The sequence below is a fragment of the Quercus lobata genome, chromosome 3, assembly GCF_001633185.2.
Source record: "Quercus lobata isolate SW786 chromosome 3, ValleyOak3.0 Primary Assembly, whole genome shotgun sequence".
NCBI classification, from domain to species: Eukaryota; Viridiplantae; Streptophyta; class Magnoliopsida; order Fagales; family Fagaceae; genus Quercus; species Quercus lobata.
In genome coordinates, this window is record NC_044906.1 from 46,610,933 (window position 1) to 46,631,825 (window position 20,893).

Sequence of the window (20,893 nt, forward strand, 5' to 3'; positions counted from 1 at the left end):
TCACCCACCAAACAGATCGACACAACACCTATCTCATTGTTTTTGTTCTCAATTGTTAGTGGTTGTTTGCTTGTGCAACCTTCAAATCTAACTTTGTAGGTTGTTCACAGTGGATGCTATTGTTATTGGTTGTTCTCAATGGTTGCTGTTGTTGTTGTTGTTGTTGTCTTGTTGTCTCGTTGTTGTTTTGGTGGTTGTCACAGTGGCTGTCATTGTTAGGGGTGTCCACCCACATGCCAGACCCGACCCGACCCGACCCACCCGCAACTGATCAGAGAGCTTCGATGGTTGACAGCGGGTTTTAGACTTCATAAACCAACTCCAGCAGGTAGGCTGCCGAGTTCTCTTCTCTAATCGATTCACCCAACCCGACTATAAAACCCAGAAAAATCCGGCAACTCCAATAATTTTCTGGTGATTATTTGGTGAAAATTCATTAGATCCACCTAGATTTCCGCCGGATCTAGCAGGATCTCACCGAATCAAGTGAGATCTCCAACAGATCTGGCGAGATTTCGCCAAATCTGGAATGTTTTGGGCAATTTGACCGAACCGACCACCACCCAACGCGTATCCAACCACTCTAATCCGACTCCTTAACAGTCAGTGGCGAGTCTAAAAGTCCTCCACCCGATTTGGTTGGGTAGGTCATGGGTTAGGCACAAACCCAACCCGGACCGACCTGTGGACACCCCTAGTCATTGTCGTTGCGGATCCAACCTGAATTCATATTCAACCCAAGATCCAGATCTAACCCGCAACCTATCTTGCCAAATCTCAACAGTTGGCCTTTATTTTTTGTTGTTCTCGGTGGAAGATCAATGGTGGTTTCTAACCATCATCCACCAATTATTGTTTGTTTTTGTTGTTCTTGGCATTTATCGGTGGCTTTTTGTTGTTGGGTGGTTTTCAGAATATTCTGGCAAGTCTTGGCAGATCTAGTACTTCTCAGTCGGTTTTGGCTTACCCCGGTGGTTTTCAGATCATGGAGGTTGCTTGCCAAAGCTTGCAATGGCTTCTCCTCGATCTCTTGGTAGTTTCCAGTGGTCCTAGGGTATTTTTTTCTCAATGGTTCTTGGTTGTTATCGCCAGAGTTGTTGGTTACTAACGCAGTGGTCACCAGCATGTTCTAGAGCCTCTAGTGTTGGTTGTTGGTTAAAGTAGACAAGGAAGTCCCATGTTTGCCTATTTGATTAATTTTGATTGTTTAGGTATAGATTTTGGTTGTCCTTTATCCATGATAAGGATAACCTAACAACCTATAAACCTCTGTTTGGTTACCCATTTGGTATTGAAGAACTTCAACTGGCTCATGCAAGTATCTTGGTCGGTTCAGCTTCAATTTCGACCGGTTCCCTCAAGTTTTGGCTGGTTCATATTGTTTTTCAGCGTTTTCAAGCAAGTTGGCACTATTTTGAAGTTGTTTAGAGTTTATGTGTTACAAGCTGGAACTATATGACTATATGCTCTAGCTTGAGGAGGAGCGTTAAAGGTATTGAGTTTATGTTAAGGAAATGGCCCAAGAGGCCCTAGTTATGTTGTAAGCCCATGTAAGGCTAACCCAAACTTCTAGTCTCTATATATAACCTGTTAAGGGTTCATGGTAATATTTGACTTGATTATATAATAAAAATGTAGCCGCTTGGGCTTTAGTTGAACCACATTATTCCTTGTGTTCTTCTCTCTTTTTTGCTTCCACTTCTCTATATTGTTTTTATTCTCATCTTTAACAACTGTAAACTGCAACTAATTACGGCACCCTGCAGAGTTATTTATGCACCATTAGGGTTCTACAAATTTTTTGACAAAAGACAAGCTCTTTCTACAGTTTATTACCAAAAATTTAGCATGAAATAGGTAAAAGGTTAACCGTCACATATCATGCTACCAGAGCAGTTCTGTAAGGAATTTATTTCACACCAATAATAAAACACCATATACCTTGAGCAAGTCAACCCGTAGACCTTTGGGGATCTATACAACTGATTATTGAACCAAAGCAACTAAAGAAATACATGCAATTACATGGACAACAAACTATCAATTTGCAAATTAAGCAGTATCAGCAGCCAGCCTGGAAAAAATTAATCTAGAAAGTTGCACTAAAACTAAAAACTAATATTGGCATGTAAAGGCTAACAAAATTACCTATTGCCCTACTAAGAAACTTAAATCATTATATTTCTAGCAAAATACTGCACAAGATGGAACATGTTCTTGATGCAGCATCAATTCTTAGTTGTTTTGGAATCTAAATTGCTGCTTTCATATGATCATGTGCCACCCATAGCTACCTACACAAATATGATTAACATGGCAAATACAGAAATCAAGTTGCACCATGATTTAGCTACTACCATAACCACAAAACCTCAACCACCATATATCAAAGCAGGATTATCTTAGATCCACTGAGCTTTCAAAAGGCAATCAACAAGAATTGTTAAATTTACAAAAAGCTCAAATCTGCCACTTCTTTGATTGGAGGCCTACGCCCTATGGTAAATGGTTTAAATTTTAGATTGCTAAACCAAAGAATTGGCTACAAAGACCCTTCAAAAAGGCGGATGTGTTAAATGCTCTAAAGGATTTGAATGAAGATTAAGGCTTAGGTCTAGATGATTTTATAATGGCTTGCTTTTAACACTATTGGAGGATCATGGAGGGGGATGTTAAAACAATTTTCCATGAATTTCACTAGTCTGGTATGTTTGAAAAGCCTCTTAATGCTAGTTTATAACTCTAGGGCCAAAAAGGCAGGAACTTTAACTGTGAAAGACTTTCAGTCTATTAGTTTGGTGAGCAGTGCATATGAATTATTAGCTAGTCTTAGCTAATAAATTGAAACTTGTGATAGGAGATTTTGCATAAGATATTCAAAGTGCACTTCTTGCTGGAAGTGGAAGAAAGTGGTAGCCAGGCATGATTTATAAGCTAGATATGAAGAAGGTTTATGATCATGTGATTTAAGATTGCTTGATTTATTAATTTTATATCTAAGAAAGGCTTAGTTTTTGTGATAAGTGGAGGAAATGATCTTCTATTTTATCTCAACTGTTAGTTTTTAATATTGGTGAATGGTGATCCACCTAGTTTCTTTGCTAGTTTTAAAGTATTGAGGCAAGGAGATTCTTTTTATCTCCATTATTTTCTTCTTCTAGTTATCTACATTGTCAAAAGAATGTGCTATACATAGCAGTGGAAGGCAGCAGATTTCTAACAGGGTTCCAAGTTGGAGATCATGGGGAGGATATGGAGATTCCTCATCTCTTATTTGCAAATGAAACCATTCTTTTATGTGGAGAATCTTCTGAAATATTGAGAGCTATCAGATGTGTTCAACTTTGCTTTGAAGTTGCGTTCAGAATGAAGGTGAATTTAGGTAAAAGTAAACTACTACCTGCCCACTGGGAGAGGTGGGAGGACTTTCTGAGTTGGCTGTAACATTGGGTGGAAAGTGGGCTGCTTTCCATGATATATAGGTTTGCCATTGGATCTTCTTTCAACGCTAGGATGATTTTGGAATTCTATAATTGAGAAAAGTTTGACAAGTTAAAGAAAATTGTATTAGTCAAAGGGAGGAAGATTGACTCTTACAGCCCGTTTGGATTGAGAGGGGAGGGAGAGGAAGTGGAGAGGAGTAAACTTAGCTGAAAATAGGCTAATTTTGGGCCAACTCTACTCTACTCCTCCCCCCCCCCCTCCCCCCTCCCCCTCAATCAAAATGGACCATTAGTAAAAGCTATCCAATCTATCAACCTATTTTCTGCCTTTATTTACCATGCCCATTCACATAGCTAACACACTAGAAAGCTAGGAAGCACCTGCATGGATAAGGGTGCGGGTGGGATATGGCGACATAGCAAATTTTGAAAAAAAAAAGGACACGGGTGCAACGGGATGCATTTATTAATTAATCATTAAATTTTTTTTTTTATATTTTCTATATATTGCTAAGCATTTTTTTTTTCACATAATGGTAAATATATATCAATTAATAATTATTATTATAAAATCAATCAATAATTATTTTATATATCACTCTTAAAATATATACTAAATAAATGACGGAAGTGGAGGAGAGTGGATCACATATCCTTAAGTTAGTGGATATCACTTAATAAAATAAATAAAAAGGAAAAAAAGCATGTAAAGTTGGCATCCACTACAAAGTTTAAAAAAATAAATCAAAAAGAAAAATGTACTTGACTATGCTACACGTTTCCCACCCACCACATCAATACATCACTTCACGTGATAACTTGAGATTTTGGATCTAGTTTCAAATTCATTCATCTATTCTCATTTATTCGGCTATTCCCCTCTCTCTCTCATTCTCATTTCTTTCATTCTTTGTCACTGTGTGGGTGTCACCTTGAAAAGCAAGCTGAGCTGAGTCGAAAGCTTGAAGAGTCGAAGCTTAAAAACTTGTATCGAAAATAAAAAAATAAAAAAATCATGTGGGACATGCGTGCAACTGCGTCAATCGTGTTCAACACAAGTGCGGCTACCATTTAGCCGCACTCGTGCTTCCCAGCTAGAACAGTTGCAGAGGAATTTTCTTTGGGGAGGGTTATGGGAAGCATTCAAATTTCATTTGGTGGAATAAAATAAGATTTTTTTTTTTTTTTTTTTTAAATTTTATGATGACTAGTGGTTTGGGTATTAGTAAGCTAGTAATACCAAGAACTTTTAATCAAGTTCCACTAGGAACATGGCTTTAAAGGAATGGTGTAGAAGGTGATTTGAGTGTGAAGACATATTATAGGTGCAAATATGGAGAAACCTGAGGTTATTAGATGTCTCTAGTGTTGTTAAAGAGGGATGTGCCTGTCAAGGTTTTTTTCTTAAGGAATTATGGAGCTTGATGGGTCATACGTTTGATTACGGTATGATGCATATGTGGAGCTTCTTTACAAGATTAGTTTTTGGTTTTGTTTGCCTTAGCTAGAGATAAGGAAGCCCCTATTGCTTCATGTTTGAGTAGATTGGAGGGAGGGGTGCATTGTCAGAATCATTCTTTCATATAATATTTTTAGGATTGAGAGTTAAGAATCAACAGAAGAGTTTTATGAACTTCTATTCTAATTTTCCATCAGATGAGGGAGGATAAGGTATGTTGGTGGTATTGAAAACTTCAACATTCAATCCTACTATGAAGCTTTAGAGGAACTTGGAAGCTTGGGTTCCCATCGAAGATTATATGGAGGACAAGGGTTCCACATGAGGTTGCATTTCAATCCCACTATAAAGCTTCATTAGAAAATTGGGAGCTTGGGTTCCCATGGAAAATATATAGAGGACAAGGGTTCCATGTACGGTTGCAGTTTTTGTTTGAACAGTTGCATTGAGGTAGATTCTGATAGTGGAAAATCTTCTCAAGAGGATAATTATTGTGAAAGATTGATGCTATATTTGCAAGGAAAATGGAGAAATAGTGAGACATCTTTTGCTTCACTAATTGGTCGCAATTGAACTATGGGCACTTGCTTTTTGTATGGGGCTAGATGGGTGATGCCGAAGACAGTTATAAATTTGCTGGTTTGTTGGCAAAGGAAATGCAATATGGGTAATAAGAGTGAAATCTGGAAAGCTATTGCATTTTTTAGGTGTTTCTTTTTTTGATAATTGAATAGTTGGGGGTGGGTGGATTTGAACCTTAGATGTCTCTATTGAAAACATCAAGAGGTGCCAACCAGTTAAGCTATAAGGCTCTTGGCTTTTTAGGTGTTTCTCTAGTATACTTCATGCATTAATGTTCTAGTCTCAATAAACTAATCATCTAATTATTAAAAAAAAAAAATCCAATTCATCAAACAGTCACAAATAAGTAAAATATATTTGTTAGTGACCACAGAACAGTAAAAGCAGAAAATCAAGAAAATTAAAAGAATACATAGTAACAACAATTTTAAAAGTGAATAATTTCAAAGAAAGAAAAATAGAAAAATCCACTGAATGGAGTAGTCACACTAAAACACAAATATCTTACCACAAGAAATCCAAACGCAAGTCCAGTTCCCAATATAACCAAATAAGGATAGTTCCCAATTAAGTCAGATGGAGACAAATAGTCCCTACATTTGAAAAAATAACAGTATGTAAACCCATCTACAAATTTTAAAGAAAAACATGTAAAAAAACATATAACAGATTTGGGTCATACCAAACTACCACTCCTCCCAAGAGTACAGCAAAAGGGTAAAGCTGACAAGAAACAAGAAGAAAACATTATTACATATCCTATAAGCAATGAAAAGAGATAAGTATCCAAAAGGTAGCAGTAGTACCATTGCTAATGCCAGCAGCATGCTTCCATTTCTTGCCTGAACTACCTTATAAACATTCTGTACACTGCAAATAAACACAAAACAAGGGAGATCTAAGCTGCCTTTATCAAACAACAACATTAAGTCAGACATGTAGGCTGGCTGTAATAGTGTAGGCAAACACATCAAATGCAATTAAAAAGCATAGAGCCATATACTTCCTAGAGCCTGGCGCAAAGCACATACAACTGCCAACTGCTTTACTTAAGTACAGCACAGGTTTTTCAAATATAATGTATAATAACCTCTAGTAGAAAGATTTATAACATATAATAAATAAATAAATAAAAGTTATTAAACTCAAAATAATAATATAGTTTGCCAATAAGCTCATTAGGATAGTGCATTTACACAAAGATTGTAAGTTCAAATTTTAAATAAGTAAATTCAAATTCTTAAAATTTTAATATAGTAAATTCAAAAACAATTATCAATAGATAATACTGAAATAATCTATAATCTATTCATATAAAGTTTACACAGCATTTTTCTTTACATAAGTATATGAGAATTGGTCCCTTGAAGTTTACCGATAGGCAAAAATACATTGTTGGTCCTTGAAATTTACCAAGTGAGCGTTTTTGATCCCTAAAGTTTCAAACGAGCACTTTTAAACATAATTCCAAAAAGAAATCGTTTTCTGGAAGTCATTTTAGTAAAAATTAAACACCTTTTCCACTTTTTTCAAAGTTTGGTGGAAGATTTTGTTTTTGTGTTTGTCATCGTCATGAGCCATCTGGTGAGAAAACTCAGCAATGTAATTGTTGTCCTTGTCATTGTCCATCTCGGCCAAACTGAGTTTTGACTCAACTAGGGAACTAAAACCCACCACACCACGGTGCTGGCAATGAAGCCAGAGGAATTACTGGCCAGAGACCATGGCAGACTTGAGGCGGTGGAGTTTGAGGAGAGAACTTGAGATAGGGAGGGTGGCTTTTGAGTGAGCGGCTTCCTAGTCCCTACTTCATTTCATCCAAACCCGAATTCCTAGGGGTGGAGGATGTGACAAGCTTTGTTGGGATCTTAATGGAAGTAGGAAGTTTGATATTCAGTCTTTTATCATAAGATTCAAAATGCAGCTCCTTCCACTTTCCCTTGGAAGGACATTTGGAAAGTTAAGATTCCTAAAAGGGTGGCTTTTTTCATGTGGACAACAGCTCATGGTCAGATTCTAACCTTGGATAACCTTATGCTTCGTGGTCGCCCTTTGACGAAACGTTGTTGTATGTACTGTTGTAAAGCAGAATCTGTGGATCACCTGTTACTTTTTTGTCCAATAGCTCATTCTTTATGGATGTATATGCTTCGGTTGTTTGAGATCGATTGGGTCATGCCAGGTTCAGTTGTGGACTTATTATTTTGTTGGTATCATTGGCTTGGGAAGCATAGTTCTGATATTTGGAATTTGGTTCCAGGCTGTTTAATGTGGACCATTTGGACTAAACAGAATCGGCGGTCTTTTGAGGATGAGGGAATAACTGTGGTTCAGTTATTAGAGTTTTGCCAACGGACCCTCTTTAATTGGTTCAGTTGTTGTTGGGGTTTCTCGGATTGTTCTACCCTTATGGATTTTCTTTCGTCTATTAGAATAGATTAGGGGTTGCTTCTGTCTTTTTTTTCCTTTGTTCACTACCGTGAACTCTTTGTATTTTTCTTGATATTCTTTTATTAATAATATTCTCTTCTTACTTATCGAAAAAAAAAAAAAAAAAAAAAAAAAAATGAGCATTGCAAAATGCAAACTCACAATACAATTTACTGTCACAGAAATAATTGAATGCCAAATCTCTCCAAAATCTGAAGAACTGAAATCCATTTGTTGGTAAGGAATGAATGAAGGCTTTAAACTCTCGCTCACTTTTAGTCACAGTATACCATTTACAGTTTTACAGAAAACACTATGCAACTAACCACAACCACACAACTTTGTTCAGTAAATACAGAGAAAAGTGAGAAAGCTCCTTGGACCAGACGACTCTAGTTTCCCCAAGGCCATCAACTACTCTGCTTTGTTCTATTTCCGAGCAGGGGAGGAGCTGCCACTGGAGGTGGGGGATGGGTTAGGGCTCAATTTGGTTTGGTTTGATTTGGGGAAAATGGGTTTGATTTGGGTTTCTAACGTGTCAATAATGATTGTAATTTTTTAATATTATAAACATTGCCACATCATTTAAAAGATGCCACTGCATTGCTCCGTTAACAGATTAAGTGCTGATTTTTTAAACTTCAAGGACCAATAGTGCTCGCTTGGTAAACTTCAGATTGTAACTTCAAATACCAAAACAAGGTATTTTGGTCCATGATAATAATCTATTCAGATAAAGTTTAAACATAGCATTTTTTTGCAATTCTCTTATGCTTTATAAATGTATATAACTTTGATAGTTATTAGTATATAATTCAATAAAAATAGATCCAAAAGACAAAGACCAAAAAGCATAAGAATAATAAATTCTTTGTTTGTGTGTGTGTGTGTATATTTATTCATGTTAATTTTGTTTTTTTAACTTTTTGATATGTAAACAAAAAATTATTTTGTAGTACAAGATCTTAAGAATAGTGTTTGTATAATAAATCAATGCTCCACGTCATTTTCTTCAAGATCAAGCAGTTACTATTAATGATTCATATCTTTTTTAGCCAAAAACAAAAGTGCACCTAAACATGCTTTAGGCTTCTTCAAAAAGCACAAGAAAAGTGCTTCTAAGTCACACTTCATTAAAGGAGCATTGCTTCAGCCAAGCGAAGCACTTAAACCTCGAGGCTTAGAGCTTTAAGCACTAAGCACGCCTAAGCACACCAACACAAGTCATAGTAAGAGACAAATCCTTTTAACTCTATGCCATCAACACTAATTGATACACACAATTAATTTATTTAAATATTTGTGTAAATTCACACTTGGTCACAAAACATGTCTAGAAGGCCTTACACAGAAACACATATGCATACAGACCCCATTGTGCAACAATACCACAGCAATGTGATATCATGGAAATGCCATTCCAATGTCCAAAGGTCAACATTACAGGAAACAAAAACAAAACAAAACAAACAAATAAATAGTGCTGAAACTTCAATCTATTTAAGCTTCCCATCCGAGTTCTGACCACTAAGTCAAAAGCTTGGGCATATTTTGAACAAAATCTCATTTAGGCTCAAATAGGTTTACCAAGTAATATTGACTTCACTCAAGTCACTTGCCCTGCCTTTGACACCCCAGCCTTGTGGTTAAGGTAACAACTTCTGGCATGGCTAGCTCCGATAGTATGACGAGCAGTGTGTGTAGCTGTTTAGATGGTAAAAATAATGATCTCTGCCATTGCACATCTAATCAGTTCGTCCCTGGAACTTTAACCTTTAGTCATTTGCTGACTTAAGATCCACACCATTTCCATTTCTGCCCTCTTTTTTAGCAGTGGAACTATGGACCACTCTCCTTACCATGGAATTACACACTTGCCGTGATCTCTAAAATATTTCTTTTTATGTTCAACTTACCCCGTTTAAACATAATTTTCCCTTGTCTTCATTTCTATTCTTTTCTCTCTTTTTTTCCAAAAAATATAAGTCAAGATCAAATTAATATGATGTGCCTTCTTGTTTCTTTGTTATTCCTATCATATCATAGAATGGGGAAAGCACCTGAAGGTTGCATGTGAAACAGTCCGTCTAAAACAGTTTACAATACATTGAAGAAGTCATAACAGATGCATCATGGTCAGAAAATCACATATGATGTCAAAAGTCACATGCCAGAACAGAAAAGGCTTTAAAACCCAATAATTTAGGGTATGGAGAAGAACATACTTGAAAATGATTGTTGGTATTACAGCAAAAGCAATCATCAGAAACAACACTGCTCTGTTTGTAGGAATTTCTGAAGAAAATAAATAAATAAAAATGAAATCATTACATTTCAAAAAATTGCAAAAGGATTTCAGGAGTTTATTGACAATCATCAAGCAGGTAAGAAAAAATGGAGATGAATTATCAACTGAAATTATGAAATGCCTAGTACAAACTCTTCCTGCAGAAGTACAACTTATTTTCTGGCATCTTAAACAGAGAAAAGAAATTGTGACTTAGCAGCAAACAGCAGCCATATCAAAGAAGGAATATATGAAAGAAAATGCAGGATGGAAACATTGCACAATTGGTAAGGACAACAATAAAAGGAATGAAATGAAAAAAAAAAAAAAAAATGTAGAATTCATGTGTATATATTACCAAATTAGGATCATAGAAGAAATGCTCAAATCCTAAAAGCATTGAAATAAATGCCTTAATGAAAAGGAAGAATGTGCCATGCCAACAAAGATGACACTCAACTACACAGAACCAATGTCAGCAGAAGAGGAAAAAATGGAATGTAATGCATTTTCACTACAATTTCCAGTGAAGGCCACATGAGAAGAAATAAAATAAAAACCTTTAGGCCAACATTCACTGAATACAACACTTAACAAGATAAAACTACCTAAATGACATTGGCTTACAGAAATAGGGTAACTCCGCACAAAAACTTCAAATAATACCACTGAATCACATTCTCTATGACCTCACCAAAAATTTTAAGAACACTGCTGTAATCTAAAACTGTTGCAGATCATTTAGAACAGAATCTATAAAAATGAGACAGCCAAAGGAGGACAAACAATCAAATGGACAACATACTGAGAAAAACCCCCAAATAACACATCTCATAATAAAAACATTATGGTGGGTCTGAATCTTGTTAAACCATTAAAGTATAATATGCAAGATATTAAGCAGAGATTCCATAAGGTTTTTCCAGATCCAAAAATGATGTGTTGTAGGTCGTTGGCTTTATAAAGAATAATCTTACCATAAAGAAAAGGAACCCAATTTAAGAAGGGCAAAGACTTTCCTAATTGTTGAGCCCACCACTCAGCACCTGGAGAAGTTAAGAATTTGGGTATGAGGATCAAATGATTCACAGGGTATATTTCTTAGCAAAGAAATGTGAATTCTTCCAAAATTTCATGGAGCTCAAAAGCTTAGTGTAGAACAAAATAAAGGCAACCCAAGAAAATTACAGTGTCTTGGATTTTAAATTAAGTTTTAGAATACTGATTGAAAGTGCACAAAAGCACATTACTTAAAAGAGGGGTAAGGAAAAGGGTGTGGAGGGGTTGAAGGCACATTGATAGCAGGAGCATACCTACAATAGCTGTGAAGAAATGAGCCACATATATCAACATAAGACCCTCAGTAGGCCCGTTGATAGCAGGAAGAATAAGGGTATTGGTGAAATAGCTGTACCAAGAAAATCAAATATCAATACTGCTAATAAAAAAATCCAACAGTCAATGGAATTTACATATATCAACAATGACAAAACCAGTTCTGAAAAGCATAGTTTTAAACAATAATTAAAATAGTGCAAGGATACATTGAAGTCAAAACGCACAAACAGATCTGTAATCATCATCCAGGATCAAACAGCAAACAACAAGGGTTTTAATATATCCCCCACAAAAACCAGAAACCCCCAGCTATGACCCCCAGTAGACGGGAGAATCAAAGAAAAGTTTTCATTTATAATATTCAAATGTATACAGCAATCCCTTTTTCTTATTGATGGAAAGTATAAATAAAATATTATTATAGTTTACAGATCCATAAAGGTAGGAAATAATGCAATGAATAAAATGCATAAATAATATGGGCATCAATTAAACTTACTGTTCCCATGTTGCACCATAAAATGGAATAGCTGAAATTACCCAGAACCAGAAAGTACTTCTTGCACACAAAGCAGTGTTCCCAAAAGCCAATGCTTCTAACTATATTTAAGAAAGAAAATGATAAAGGTGATGAATTTCCAAGGGCTACAAAATGACAACCAAATATGATGATACATACCGCACAAGCAAGAGCATCGCATCCTACAATATATTGGGAAAGGCAAGAATATTATTTATCAATATTAACACTTAACCTATGGAAGAAAAGGAAATACAATATACATGACAAGGGTATATTACCATGGTCAAAAAGCTCCCCTAATGGACTTGAGGAATTTGTCCGTCTAGCTTGCTTCCCATCAACAGCATCAAAGGTCTAAATGGAACTAGTGAAAGGTTAGAAAGGAAAGTGGTAAAAAGAATAATTAATTAAAAAGGAAAGAAAGGGAAAGAGAAGGGCATGCCAATACAAGAATATTGATGAATAATCAAGTATGAAATACATTGCAGAGGGCACTGCAGAAATTCTATCTACGAATCAGGGAATGAGATTTAGAATAAGGAAAAAAATTAAAATGCAATAAAAATTTCAATTTCCAGAGACCAAGGAAGTGTGGATATGGCAAACTCCCCATCATGTCCAGATCTGAATTTTGTCCTATGAAGCACAGGTGCGAATTTGGATTCGGGTTTGGGTTTGGGTGCGGATGCGGATGCGGGTGCGGGTGCGGGACTCAACAATTTTTTAAAAAGTAGGGTGCGGGTGCGACAGGGTGCGGCAATTAAAAAATTATTAAAAATATTTTTATTTATATTTTCTATATATTGCTAAGCATATTTTTTTATATAATGATAAAAATATACCAATTTAAGAGTAATGGTAAATATATATTAATAAATTTAAAAGCATATTTATATATATTATTAAAATGTTTACACAACTCCAATTTTAGCCCAATAACATATTTATAATATTAAATTATTTTCCTTCAAAAAAAAAAGTAATTAGGTGATAAAATCAAAGTATTAGAGAATAATAAAAACTCATGGGTAAAGGTGATAAAATCAAAGAATCAAAACCTGTATTTTTACTGCTTTCACAAGTTCCAACATTTTCTATCTTTTTGACTTTTCAAGTCCTTATCTCTTATACCAATACACCTATTCAAAAATCTATCCACAGTCCACAACTTTCTCCCTTGCTCTCTCTGTAACAGTTTCAGGAGCTCAATTTATCTCTTCTTCCTTTTCTCTCTCTCTTTTTTTTTTTTTTTTTTCTTCTCTCACAAGGCCACATGAAGCAGAAGAATGGAGGCCGGCGACATGGTGGCAGACCGTTTCGGTGTCCGTTTCAGCCAGAATCAGGCCGTATCGGCCATTTCGGCAACTGTTTCTGCCGAAATCGGCCTGAATTGACATGAAAAAAAAAAAAACTGACACAGCACGGACACGCGGTCAGCAGCATCGCACACCGCATGCCACGTCGGGTGCGGGTGCAGCAGCCCTGGAGCTGCACCCGTGCTTTCTAGGATCTGACACTTATTGGACACAGTAACTCCAGGGGTACAGTTGCATGCATGTCCATGACATTTGAGGGGGAAAAAATTTAATGATTTCAAAGACAGGACAGACATACCAGGGACAATCTGAACACAGGAGGTTATAAAATTTGGGGGGTGGGGGGAGAACTTTATCTAGTGAAACCTTAGGAAATTCCACCTCTCTCTCTCTCTCTCTCTCTCATTGTCATCTTTCACTTATGCATCGTCCTAGTCTTTGATACCTCTCTTCTCTCTATTCTTTTCTCAGATGTTGCTTCTATTAACAGTTTGCTCCTACACCAGCTCTTAAGACTGCAGTGGGCCTTCGCAATCATTATAAAATACACCAACTTAAATAATTTATTAATTCAAGCCAAAATACTTGAAAATAGGTATATCACAGCAATGTTAGAAGCCACATACAGCTTGAAAATATCTGTATTTTAGAAGCCCAAAACAGATTGAAAATAATTTCTCAAAATTATTAGTTGTTTTTTTAAAATCTAAAACTAACATCAAATATACTTTAAAATTATACTAATTAATCAATTGCCATCTCTCCACTGTATCATATCCTTGTGTTTCAAGAATTGCCTGTCATTCTTGTCCATATTAAGGTTAGCAGCAGCATACTAAAGTTTCCACAACTACTATGCATTCCAAACCATTCAATATATGATTAAATCTAGTGGAGACTAAAGCCTTACAACACAATCCCCATCATTCAGCTTGTTTAAAAAACTAGGGATGTTCAAAACCCCAATTCTCTTGACTTCAATAAAGAAAATAAGAACAACATAACAATAAACAAGCCTTCATCCCAATTTTTGGGATCAGCTATGGATCTTAACAGATGAGTCAAGGTTGGCCACAAATATTCTTTTCTGCCATTCCATTCTATCCGAAGTCAAACTCTCTAGTACTCCTTAATGTAAGTTGATTCAACTTACATTCGATGTACTCTTTTTTAGTCCAACTTAATCAAAAGCCTTTAGATTCTGAAGTGCCTCACCAAAATAAGAACAGCATAACAATCAATATAAATTGCAAAGGCAAAATAGCAAACTATAAAACTAAAATTATACATGAAAGTGAAAGAAATAGGAATCAGGAAATATTGTACAAGTAACTTAACTTTATTAATCTATCAGCTGTCACAAAGCATGCCTAATATACATAAAATACAATAACATGATTGGACAAAACAACATTACAAAACGCTTGAATAAAATCCAAACAAACCTGATAGAGAAAAAGAAGCAATCCGTGGGCAAAATGAACCCATCTTGGAGGAGACGAATCCAAGCAAGGTGAATATATCTGAAACAAAAATTATGAAGGATTCAGAGAAGTCAGAAGGCACACAGAACAGCATCACTTCTCTTTATAAATTTGGAAGCATGTGAAAGAATGTTTCATGCAACTCCTTATGTAACAAATTATATACCAATTTTTCTGTCCAATTACAAAACAACCAATCTAGGGCACAGAGCACACAAATGGAGGCTGCCACATGACTATTTAAGACAACTGGGCAATGAATGCTTTACAAAGTATTTGGTGCAGGACAAACCAAAACAATGTAACAGTAAATCAAAGAGTATGAAAAATAAAAATAGAGGACATAGGAGCCAGCACCTAGGCCTGCTTGGAGTCAGCAACATGCATGGGAAAACCTATAGGAGTCAGCATCTAGTGACACAGAATGGAAATTGTGAAAGGACTAGATCTCATTCTAGCTAGACACAAACCTTTAAATTCATAAGGGTCTCCTTGAATCCACAAGAAAGAACTCTGGAATCCACCATAAATAAAGAAAACCTCAATTTTATAGTAAGTAGATTGTTAATTCTGTTTTATAAGTTGCAAGCTTATTTAAGGTCTCAAAAAAACTTATTTTACAAGGAAAAAAAAATCTATCTAAGAACTAACAAATGATAAAAATAAACTCCATATGTTGTCCTACATTGTACCAATTAAAGTAGAGCAGAAAGCATGAAAGGGCTAGATATCATTCTAGCTAGTTAGACACAAATCCTTGCATAAGGCCTTGAATCCACAAGGAAAAACTCTGGAATCCACCAGAACTAAAGAAAACCTCAATTTTATTGAAAACAAATTCCTATTTTCGTTTTACACAATGCAAGCCTATTTTAAGGCCCAAAAAAACATTATTTCACAAGTAAAAAATATTCCTAAACATATCCTAATTGATAGAGTACCATAATATGACTATACTTTGACTAAGAAATCCTTAAAAACACCTAAAATCAAGGAAATAAAAACTATGATGGTAAAAGTGCGCTTAAGCTCAAAGCAGGAAGCCCAAAGACTCCAGCACTTGTTACCTCAAAAGCTAGGCTCATTCAGGCACGCTTTTTCCAAAAGCTCAAAGTGCGCTTTTTGGCACTTTTTTATATTTTTCAAAAAAAAAAAAAAAAAAAACCAAAACTGAATTAAAGCTAAAGGATCTTGACATTATCGATATAAACCATTGATTTGGCATATTTTTAGTGTAACATACTTATCAAAAAAAAAAATATTTTAAGTGTAACTTGTCATGAAACCCATAACCTCCTAGTTCTTCTCTATTTTTATTTTTATTTTTTCTTGATTTTTTCTCCTTGAAACAATAACCCACCCAGCTTCTTCTTATTCTATTTTGTCCCTTTTGGATTACTTCTTGGTACCAATTACCATATTGCCATGTCCTCATATTCTTAGCTCATCCATGAAAAAAAAACAAAGATATGATATAATAAATTTGTGGTAATTGTTTAGTTACTTTAGTGGTTGATGTTGAACATAGCAAACTAATTCTTATAGAGTTATAGTCATTATGTGATTAAATTATTAACTAATATTACTAATTAGTCATAGGGCATTATGGATATTTGAGATTTAAGAAAGGATATTACATGGAAGTACTTATATCTAGTTGATCCAAAAAAATAAAATGACTTGTAATTTTGTGTTAAAATTGCAAAAGTAGGGCTTATCTAAATGTTAGATGAATTATATAAAAAAACTTATTTCAATTTATATGATAATTTGATCATTTGATTGTTGCATTTATCATTAATAATTATCTTTTAAAAATGTGTGCTTCACTTCAATCAGGCGTGCACCTGAGCTTTGCACTTTGCGCCTAGGCTCCAAGATGCCTTTGCGCTTAAGTGCGCCCCTTGCTTTTACCAACATTAAATAAAACTCTCCCCAAAGAACAAAAATTACATAAAACCAAAATATCACTCTTCCGATGCTTTTGAGCAAGTCAGTGACCTTACCGATATTGTCTCGAAGGTCGTTCCACCAAGGGAAGGTACTCCTTTAGCTTTTTCACTCTCCGAAGACTCCGAGTTGTTTCAACAGCACCATTTGCTGGGTTATAACCACTTTTCCCCTTTATCCGAGATGGGTCTTGATATGAACGAGAGTGTGACTCCCTAGGCTGATATGGGATGTTTCTTTGGCCTAGGGTAAGGGTGGGGAGGACTACAATTTTATGGATGTTGCTCCTCTGGCACAGTGGGATCCTAATGGTGGCCTCAATCTTGCCACAAAGGATTGTGAAACAGATGGGTTTTTTTCAAAGGATGAATTGGAGCCTTCAGAATGGGTGAGCATGATGATCAAAGGTTTGGCTACTTTTGTGGAATTCCCAATTGCTTGTTGTGAGAGGCAGTGTATTGATTTCTTTAAAAAATTGGAGAAAGTGTGGGAGAAACAAGCTACTATTGTCAACACTCGTCGGGCAGGTATCTCAAGCCAAAGAGGTATGAGGGAGTTAAAAAATTTGATTTCCACTATCAATTATGAGAGGCAGATTGAAAGCCTCTGGGTTGGGTTTGTCTGTTTATCCATGAATTTGAAGCTTCTGTCTTGGAATGTGAGGGGATTGAATAATCCTCATAAAAGACTAGTTGTGACAAATCTTCTAAAGAAGTGGAAATACGATATTGTTTGTTGCCTTCAAGAAACTAAACTAGACAGTACTAGCTCTAACATGGTAAAAAGTATTTGGGGCAGCCCCTTTATAGACTGGGTAGCTTTAGAGGCCATCTGTATAGCTAGGGGTATACTTCTGATGTGGGATAAGAGGGTATTTGAGAAAGTTGATTTTATGGCTAGAAGGCTTTCAGTTTCAGTCATTTTGAAGGGTGTGGCAGATGGTTTTGAATGGATCTGTTCGGGGATTTATGGACCGACCAATGGAAGCCTTAGGGATGTATTATGGGCAAAGCTAGACATTGTGAGATGACGGTAGCTTTTGGCTTGGTGTTTGTTTGAAGATTTCAATATTATTAGATATCCATCTAAGAGACTTGGATGTTCTTCGTTCAGTCCAGCCATGTTTAAATTCTCGGATTTTATTGCGAAACACTCTTTGGTTGATTTTCCTTTGGAGGGAGGTGAGTGCACGTGGTTTCGTGACTCTAACAGACCCTCCATGTCCAGAATTGATAAAATGTTGGTGTTTGCGGATTGGGAGGATCATTTCTTAGATGTGACCCAAAGAATTCTTCCTAAGGTGGTGTCTGATCATTGTCATCTACTCTTGGAGGCAGGAGGGATGTCTAGGGGGAGGAGTTCTTTCAAATTTGAAAATATGTGGTTAAAGGTAGAGGGCTTTGTGGATATGGTGCGTCAATGGTGGAGTAGTTATCATCTTTTGGGACCTCCTAATTATATTCTAGCATGTAAATTGAAGGCTCTCAAAGGGGACTTGAAACACTAGAACAAGCATGTTTTTTGGGGATGTTTCTTTTAGGAAAAAATGTTTGATGACTGAGCTCTTAGACATTGATATGAAAGAGGGGATGCAAGTTCTAACCCAAGTGGACAGAGACAAGAGTGGTGGTTAAATTTGATATAGATTTTTTGGCTTCTTTGGAAGAGATTTCCTGCAAGCAAAAATCTAAAGCGCTGTTTATTAAAGAAGGTGATAATAACACTTGCTTTTTTTCATAGACTTGCTAACTCTCATAGGCGAACCAATCAGATTAGGGGGGTGGAGGTTGAGGGGGTTCCATATGAGGATGAGTCTAAAGTTATGAATTTTTATAAGAAATTATATCAGGAGCCAGAATCTTAGAGGCCTACTATTGATGGTTTAGACTTTGCACGTCTAGACAAAGTTGAGAGGTACTCTTTGGAGAGGGAGTTTGAGAAGGAGGAGGTTCTAGAGACTCTTACGGAGGCGGAAGATGATAAGGCACCTGGGCCAGATGGTTTTACTATGGCATTTTTCCAAAAATGTTGGAGTGTACTAGAACAAGATGTTATGGCTTTTTCACGGATTTTTATAGTCAGTGTATTTTTGACAAGTCTCTCAATGCCACTTTTCTATGTTTGATCCCCAAGAAAGTCAATGCAATCAATATAAAAGACTTTTGTCCTATAAGTCTTGTGGGTAACCTTTATAAACTTTTGGCTAAGGTGTTGGCACATAGACTTCGTGGGGTTTTGGATGAGTTGATATCTGCTTCTCAAAATTCTTTTGTTGGAGGGAGACAAATCCTAGATTTGGTTCTAATTACTAATGAATGCTTGAATAGCAGATTGAAGTGTGGCATCTCTGGGGTTATTTGTTAAGATAGACATTAAGAAGACATATGACCATGTGAATTGGAATGCCTTATTTTATCTTATGGAGAGGATGGGTTTTGGGGCGAGGTGGGGGAGATGTATTAAGGCCTGTATTTCTACAATTAAATTCTCAGTTCTAGTAAACAAGTCTCCTGTGGGTTTTTTGGGTAGTTCTCGTGGTATCCGCCAAGGGGATCCCCTGTCTCCACTGTTATTTCTCTTGATTATGGAGATGTTGATCATGTTGTTGAAGAGAACGGAAGATGGTTTTTTTGTGGTTTTTAGGCAGGATCTCATAGACAAGGAGGTTTGAAAATTTGTCATCTTCTTTTTGTGGATGACACTATTTTGTTTTATTATGCTTCCAGAGAACAGTTATTATACATTCGGATGGTATTGATTTTTTTTGAAGCTATTATGGGCCTGAGAGTCAATGGTGGTAAGAGTGAGATTGTGCCGGTGGGTGATGTTGGGAATTTGAATGTCTTGGCCCGTGTTTTATGTTGCAAGGTGAGTAGTTTGCCCATGATTTATTTGGGCATGCCACTTGGGACTCATTATAAGGACTCATCGATATGGAACCCTATTATAGAAAAGATGGAGAGGCGGCTCTCTGGCTGGAAACACCTATATCTATTGAAAGGTGGCAAACTTACTTTATTAAAGAGGACCATCTCTAGTCTTCCCACCTATTTTTTATCCTTGTTTACTATTCCCCAAGCGATGGCAGCTAGACTAGAAAGGAAAGGATTTAGAGGAATTTCCTTTGGGAAGCCTCCGAGGATGTTTTTAAATATTCGTTGATTGCTTGGGAGAAGGTTTGTTTGCTTGTTTAGGATGGTGGTTTGGGGATCCGGAGGGTTGGGTTGTTTAACCAAGCTTTGCTTGGTAAGTGGTTATGGCATCAAGTTATTGCAACCAAGTATGGTGAGGCTAGAGGAGGCTAGTGCACTAGAATTGTAAGAGGTACTAATGGGTGTAGGATGTGGAAGAGCATTAGAGAAGGAGCAAAGAAGTTCTTTGGACAAGTAGTGTATAATGTGGGGAGGGTCACCGTATTAGTTTCTGGCATGATCCTTGGTGTGGGATTACTCCTTTAAAGGGCCTTTTTCCTGATCTGTTTACCTGTTCTCTGTCTTAATAGGCTTGGATTTCTAACCTCATTGTATTTGCCTTAGAAGGGGGAAGTAGGAGCTAGAATTTTCAATTCCATCGAGCTCCAAAGGATTGGGAGCAGGAAAATGTTTGTTCTTTCATTGAGTTTTTGTATTCCTCTATCCCAAGGGGTGAGGGGGATGATACTTTGACTTGGAAGTTGACTAAGAAGTTGGTGTTTGATGTGCGCTTTTACTATAAGTTGTTGTTTGGTTCTCTCAATGAGGTTTTCCTTGGAAGTGTATTTGGTGTGCAAAGGTGCCTAAATAGGTGTCTTTCTTTTTATGGACAATCGCTAGGGATGGGATACTCACTATTGATAATCTAGTTAAGAGAGGTCAATCTGATAATCTAGTTAAGAGAGGTCAATCCTTGATTAACAGGTGTTGTGTATGTTGTTGTGATGGGGAAACTGTGGATCATCTTCTACTCCACTGTAAGTTTTCTCATGCATTATGGAGTGCAATTTTTGAGGTATTCGGGATCCATTGGGTATTGCCGAAGACAGTTAGCTCTCTCCTCTTTGCTTGGAGAAATTGGTTTGGAAAATATTTGTCAACCATATGGA

The 20,893-nt window shown here is 36.3% G+C and overlaps 1 protein-coding gene across 3 annotated transcripts in view; it reads right to left on the bottom strand.

Moving 5' to 3' along the window:
• The window catches only part of LOC115981946 (choline/ethanolaminephosphotransferase 1), a 33,958-nt gene that overhangs the window by 7,935 nt on the left and 5,130 nt on the right, over positions 1-20,893 (bottom strand). For all 3 annotated transcript variants that reach the window (XM_031104393.1, XM_031104392.1, XM_031104390.1), the window contains exons 5-14: positions 14,824-14,901; positions 12,341-12,416; positions 12,219-12,241; positions 12,039-12,139; positions 11,515-11,609; positions 11,179-11,247; positions 10,140-10,209; positions 6,291-6,354; positions 6,167-6,207; positions 5,993-6,077 (exon numbers count right to left, since the gene is read on the bottom strand). In XM_031104393.1, the coding sequence (XP_030960253.1) occupies positions 5,993-6,077; positions 6,167-6,207; positions 6,291-6,354; positions 10,140-10,209; positions 11,179-11,247; positions 11,515-11,609; positions 12,039-12,139; positions 12,219-12,241; positions 12,341-12,416; positions 14,824-14,901 (702 nt within the window). The remainder of the gene's footprint in view (positions 1-5,992; positions 6,078-6,166; positions 6,208-6,290; positions 6,355-10,139; positions 10,210-11,178; positions 11,248-11,514; positions 11,610-12,038; positions 12,140-12,218; positions 12,242-12,340; positions 12,417-14,823; positions 14,902-20,893) is intronic.